Source organism: Teleopsis dalmanni, unplaced genomic scaffold (assembly GCF_002237135.1).
Source record: "Teleopsis dalmanni isolate 2A unplaced genomic scaffold, ASM223713v2 unscaffolded_contig_0835, whole genome shotgun sequence".
NCBI lineage: Eukaryota > Metazoa > Arthropoda > Insecta > Diptera > Diopsidae > Teleopsis > Teleopsis dalmanni.
In genome coordinates this window covers 3,020-10,319 of record NW_024032217.1, presented here as the reverse complement: position 1 = coordinate 10,319, position 7,300 = coordinate 3,020, and the positions used below count along the sequence as shown (strand labels likewise).

Sequence of the window (7,300 nt, the reverse complement as noted above, 5' to 3'; positions counted from 1 at the left end):
TTGAACAACAAAAGGTAGAAAATAGCATATTTATGTAATTCAAGTAATTATCAGATTTGCTGGATAATTAATTAATTCGGTAAAGTCATTAAGTTTTATAAATCTACATACTAAATTAGTTGTAGCAACCCAGTATCGGGATTTCGGTCTCACGCATAACTCCCATCGTTAATCATTTCCCCGAAGACATAGACTACTTTTACGCTTTCAACTACCGCTTTAAGAACTGTTTACACTGGAATATCGTCACTTATTCACACGACATTACAAATCTAGTGAAGTCACTGGATCTTAGTTCATTAAGTACATCAATGTTGTGTTAAGCTTCGTACAGCTCAGGGTTCCTTCGGATGCAGCTGTCTTTGGTCAACTCGTAGAGGGACAAAGATTTTAAGAAATACTTTTGTGAAATACGATTCTATGCTATATTCAGTTAAAATAATATAGAATAGAAATTATACGAGTTACTGGCTCCCAGTGGAGCAGAATTTTCATACTTACTGGCCCTAACCGAACTGAGAACACTCTGTTTTTCCAATGACGCTCAAAGTGTCAATAAACACATATACTACATATGTCAACAACTTAAGAGAGCTTAATAGTTAATTAACATTAACTTTTGCCGTGTGAAATGACAATATTTTGTACATTGCTGAATTGGCTCCAAAAATTATTAAAAAAAATTTTACAGAATATTAATTAACATAAAAATATTAAAATATTTATATTCAAATATTGTTTCAAACATAAAATAAATGAATTTTTTATACGGCAAACTTTCGCTTAAGAGGCATTACTTTTTTTTTTTTTCTTAACTAATGATTCTCTAACATTATTTCGATAATAATTTATTTTATTGGCGTTTTAATTTCACTTTATGGCCAAGATGCTTATCCATTGTTTTATTGCTAGAAAATTGTATTTTATGTAATTTAAAAATAATTATCCAATTGAGATGTACACGTACACAAATTTATTACGACACAGTCGGGTATTTAAGCCAAAATATAGGATCACACGTGCAACAATAACCGACAATAACGTTTAACCCACGCGTATCTACCGTACCATAAATGTAATGCTAACCTCTCCTAGTCGAGCCGTTAGTGTAGTGGATAAGAACAATAATTGCCCATCCGAACATAGCTAAGAATATAATTGCACTCGCATGACTAACATAAACGCATAAATGAAATCTACGCACGTAAATTTGTTAAACTGTTGATCCCCCATTTAAAGAATTTCCATTCTGTGTACATATGTACATATGTATGTATATACATACGATGTACATGCATAAATGCTACAGGTTTAATGGCTTGAATATTTCAGCAAGCCATACTCTTGAAAGCTTTACTTGAAATAATGAGAAAAAATTTACTTCTAGTGAAATGATTTCATTGCTATAATAATATAAAAAATAAAAAAAATATACTTAACTTATTATTAACATAAAAAAAAAGATTTTTAAAGGATAAGCACATTATTAGTAGAAAATTTTTTTTAATTCTATATTTTAATATACTACATAATATATAATATATGTTAATCATGCAAACATAAATACATTTTAAATATTATGTGTAATATACATCATAAGTATGTAATAATGTAAGTACTTAAGAAGTTCAGCTCTTAACAGAATCGTATAATATATGTCTTCACATCCATATACGTGCATATATATATATTGCATATACATATAGGTACATTCGTATAAAAATGTTGCAATATCCAATAATTAATATTCTCAAGTCAAAAAATATCCAAATATCATGGTATTGTATTTAATTGGAACTTTTTTACAACACTAAACACAGCAGACTTTTTTTCCTTGATTACTGGAATCGAGTTCCGATACATACAATCCAATGGTTGAAATTCGTTCTCGAGACTTCCCTTAAGGGGATATTATACATAAGATTTGGTCGTACAGCTTGGTCGTACGTTGAAATCGAAATTTTTCTAAAGTCTGATGTGTAATAGCAATGCACGTCTAACGACAAATAGATTGGAACGGCGTTCTTCGTACACTGACCACTACGGTACTCATTTTGGAAGTTCTTCTGGTATGCATATGAACGAGGTTAGTCACAACGGGTCATTATTTGAGCTTAAGCCGGTCCACTACTTGAATCTAACCTAACCTATTTTAAGTTTACACATTTTTGCTTGTACTTTACACAAAGCACGAAAAAACTAATAACAGCTGATTTGATAATTTAATTTTCCGAGAATAACAGAATAATTTAAGCTAAGACCACTTTCTTATATATCTTTTAATTGCCGTCTCCCTTATGTTTAATTATTTTTTTTTATAATTATTTTATTAAAAATCTGTGATGAAATTTGAAAAAGGTCATATGCGGAACTATGCTACTGTGTTTAAAGACAAAAAAAAAAAATTTAAAATTAATGTGTTATATTAAATATTCCTATTACCTATTTTTTATTTTTTCATAATTCTTATTTTAGAAATTTTATTTATATATAACTTATTTATAGTTTTGAACAGATTAACAATTGTGCTATTCAGTTATTAATTTTTAATAATATTGTGAGTTTATATATGTACATACATTATACATATTATTCTCCTTAACATATTATGCATGAATTATAATATAAAATATTCTATAAAAATAATATTTATAATTATGCCTATGTTATATATATATATGTATATTGATATTATAAACAATATTAATTTTCAAAATATTTAAATGTAAAACTATAAAAGTTTAAACGCCATATTTATTTTCTTTTCTTTTGATTAGAATGATTCTTGCTGTGCGAATTCGCCGTGTACACTTGAAAAAAAATCTGTAAAAAATTTCTAATAAGTTGTGACAATTTCAGTTTCAATTAGGTTTGTGAACCTTTAAGAACTTATAATGCAACACAATTGTCCACTTAGCTAATAAACCTAAGTGGTTTCTTAGGATCGGCGGTATAACATGACTTAGCAATTCTAGTTTGGCATAAGCTATAGTCAAAATAGCTGTGACTATAGCATATGTTTAAATAAATATAAATATAAATTATTTAACATTTTTTTTTATATTATAATATATATATAATAATAATATACATGTATATTAAATTTTCATTTTTTTGTTAATAATAATAATAAATAGTGGATTAAGGTCAAGTAACTAGTTTTAGTTTATTTTTATTATTTCGCGATATAACAGATTATGATAACAGAAATCTATGATACGTGAATCGTATATATATAGCTAACTGATATTAATATAGCTAATATGTTTATTATAAGGAACTAATTTAAAAGTATATAAATAAAGAAATATCGTTTTTAGGTGTTGTTTCAAAGCCTTAAAATTAGTCCTCAGTTACTAATATTTTAATTATATTACAAATATTTTTAGTAAACAATTGTCATTGCTCATTTGTTTTTACAAGTGAATTCGCCGCATTTTATTCAGAATTCCACTATTTCATTCGAATTCGCCACATTTTATTCAGAATTGTACTATTTCTTTCCCTTTTCGATCAAAGAATAGGTATTCTTTGATATCGATGTTTCGATTTACAGCGAAAGAAGAACAAAAGAAAATTTTGAATAACACAAGTCGTGAGGCACTATTTGCTTCTTGTTGAGTACAGATAGTGTCCAGTGTAGTAGCGTAAATTTGAGATTCACGGAAATTATTTAACTTAATAATATTATTTGGTGAATTGTTATATTTCGTGGCAAAGATCTTACTTCTCTTGTATTTCGTGATTACTGATCTTTCTTTACTGAGAAAGGGATAATTGAATTTATAATTACTTTTTTCAGTCAATATAAGTAAAGTGAGGCTGCTTCCAAAAAATTCAGCTTTCAACGCAGAGACAGAATTCTTGCTAATTTCTTCCAGCTTTTTTCTTTCTTCTTCATTCTAAGCAAAACACGAGGTAAGTCAATATCTATTACAAAAAGGATAAAAAATATATTCTTTCTTTATATAAAAAATTTGCTTGGTTATAAAGGTCGCCATCTTGTTAAAATTACTTAATACTAATATAATCTAGACTTCTGAATAACTTATTCGGTGTGATTAGTTGAAATACTTTGTTAAGGGGAAAAAAAGATTATTTTTTTTTATCAAAATTCTGGTTATTTTTAACTTTTTGCTCTTTTATCTAACTATCTGACCCTTTGGTATGTTTGGGTATCATATCCATTTTTGTGTTGTTTTGGCGTCTTGACTTCGTTGCCATATTGGATGTATTAGCGTTTTTATGTTTAGCTCATTTAAAGTGATGTTTTGTTACTGCTTTATTGGTCATCTTATTTTCCATTCTGTGCCTGCTAATTTTTTAGGTTATGTTCGACTGATATTTAGTACCATGTCTTCGGTCACAATTTCGTATGTAAAAATAGACCTCAGAATTGTTGCTAATTGCAGTAATGCTAATGTCCTCCGTTTTTTGCTTTTTAATTTGTTTTTATTTTTTTTTATTTTTTTTTTATTTTTTTTTTTTTTATTTTTTTAATTTGTTTTTATTTTTTTTTTTAAATTTTTAAATTTTTTTTATTTTTTTTACTCTTTTAATTTGTTTTTATTTTTTTTTACTCTTTTAATTTGTTTTTATTTTTTTGTTTACTCTTTTAATTTGTTTTTATTTTTTTTTAATATTTTGATTTTGTTTTAATTTTTTTATTTAGGTTTATTTTGTTTTTCCTTTTTTCCTTTAATTTATTTTTTTGATTTTGTTTACATTTTTTATTTTGATTTTATTTTGTGTCAATTTGTTGTTTTACCCTTTTTTGTTATTTTTTAATATTGTTTTTTATTTGTTTATTTTTTTCTTAATTTGTTGTTATTTTTTTAATTATTTTTATTTTATTTTTTTAATTAGTTTTTTTTTTAAATTGGTTTTTATTTTATTTTTTTAATTTGTTTCTTTTATTTTGTTATTTAACAAAAAATTTTGATATTTTTCTTTTTTCTCCTTTAGTTTTATTTTTTTAGATCTTTCTTTTTAATCCTTTTTTTAATGTATATTTTTTTATTGCGTTTATACGTTGTAGAGTAAAAAAAACAATAATTTTTTGTTGAAAAAGAATAAATAAATATATTTTTCTGTTAATCAGCTGTTAGTAGAAATAAGTAAAAAGTTTAAATAAATTCTATTTTTTGTAATTATAGTATAGATAATTCATTTTTTTTTTTGGGTTGTTACTCATTTCCTATGTCTGATAAAACCTCTGCCCAAACCTAATGCCTAAAATATACTGTTTGTTTTTATATTTTTTATTATAATAACATTAAATTCGAATAATTGTTTTTATTTTTTTATTATAATAACAATAAATTAACAAAATGTACACTACAAAACTTCAATAAAATAAGCTTTTATATTTTTTCTGTAATGCAAATACTAACGTGGATAGTGATCACATCAAAGGATAGTTACATTGAAATTTCACATTGTATCATTGCATCAGCTTTGATTAAATTATCCCAAAATTCGTCTAATAAATTAATTTATCATTAATATGTAAATCAATATATGACTAATACCATTTTTTGAAAATTCGTAAAGAAGTGAAGTTTTATTGTTTGCTGCTACTATTACTTTAGAGATTCACTTTATTTTTTTAAAAAATATATATGTCTTCTAATCGAAAGGAAGTAATTAAGTTAAATAAATTACTTTAGAAATTAATATTTCGAATACTTTCTTGAACAAATCATTTTCAGCTCTGGTAAAACCAAACATGGACGAAACTGAACTTTTTTGCGTCATCTGCCAAAACAAAGTTGTCGACATGGTTCAACTGAATTGTGGTCATGATTTTTGCAATATATGTTTGAAGAACTTGGTTTCGTATGCCAATAAAAAAAAGAGAGGCAGATATCGTTGTCCATTGTGTAAAAAAGACTTCATAGAGACTAAAGTAATAATTTGAGTTTTATAATTTATTTAACGACTACTAATACATATATATATATAGGACGGTTACTTGACAGTAGAAGAATCCGCTTATTATTCCACTGAATCTGATACTGATACGGATAATGAATTAGTAGAAATGGTCTTCGATATTGATTGCGAGTTGGTTACAGACACAGAGATGAATATGGATGATGATAACAAGGTAAATGAATCGGATTCTTCCACTAATTCGGATTCTGGCACTGAATCGGATTCTTCCACCGAATCGGCTACTGACATAGAAAAGGGATTGCATATTGCTATCACCATTTCTAGTAAGCAGTTGCCTACAGACACGGATATGGCTGATTATGATGATAAAAATGAATGATGAAAAGATATATATGTTGATTTGATAAATGTTTAATTTGCTAGTTAATTTGCAATAAATATTTTCTTTAAGAATCATAAATTCTATATTAGAATTTTTTATAACATATTAATTCTTTATAAGTGCATGCATATTTATAATATAAATAATTTACTAATACAATGATAGGTAAGTGTGGGCATTTTTTTCTTTACTTAAAATTAGTCCAGGCTTTTGATGCCCGTTGCAATAATATTCAAAGTTCAAAGTAACAAAGTTCTTAATTTTTCTTTCTTCATATATAAATTATCTGAAGCATTAAAATATATAAGTAGTATTCTGAGTTGCACTGAATTAGTGTAAATGTGTAACACAAGACTTTGAAACATAGGCTCTGCTTTCTTACAACTGGAAAGCATTTTTAGAAGTGGTGAGCCGCTTTTGGAGCCGTATAGAGTGAGTCCATTAAGTTGTTATTGTATTGTTCAATAACACGTTAAAACTTTATAAATCCGATTTCGTGAAAATTACGGTTAATCGGGAGTTAATTAAAATTGTTAACCTGAAATATTGAGACATTAATACGGTAATCATTAGAAATCTAGGAAAAGCCCTAATATATATTTATTTTTATTTTATTTATTTTATATTTATTTTAACAACAAATAAAGAATAATTGACAATAATCTATTGTTTATTAAATTAGTCCATAAATTAAATAACATAAAGAAAAATAAATTATATAACATAAATATAGCAAACTATATATATAATATTATGTATATGTCATTATAATATATACAATTATTAATAACGTGTGATCTGGATTAGGGAATAAATGCTTAATCCGAATTACAAGGACACGTAAAGAATATTTTGAATTTACTAAGTTTATCCTAAGATACCTATTATCAGAAATCGACTAAATATTATTTTTACATTTTTGCTATCTTGTAGGATAGTATTATATTGAAACTTATCGAGTTTTATTGTATATTCTATAAATTGTGCTTAAGGTCTGTTCTGAAAGGTCTCGCATTTTTT

At 25.8% G+C, this 7,300-nt stretch overlaps 1 protein-coding gene across 1 annotated transcript; it reads left to right on the top strand.

Annotated features, from left to right (window-relative positions):
• Nucleotides 1–3,634: 3,634 nt before the first annotated feature.
• Nucleotides 3,635–6,308, top strand: LOC119663743 (postreplication repair E3 ubiquitin-protein ligase RAD18-like). The gene is made up of 3 exons (XM_038073348.1): nucleotides 3,635–3,918; nucleotides 5,712–5,908; nucleotides 5,966–6,308. Exons 2-3 carry the CDS (start codon nucleotides 5,729–5,731, stop codon nucleotides 6,275–6,277), a joined length of 492 nt encoding a protein of 163 aa, XP_037929276.1. The 5' UTR covers nucleotides 3,635–3,918; nucleotides 5,712–5,728; the 3' UTR covers nucleotides 6,278–6,308.
• Nucleotides 6,309–7,300: the final 992 nt, after the last annotated feature.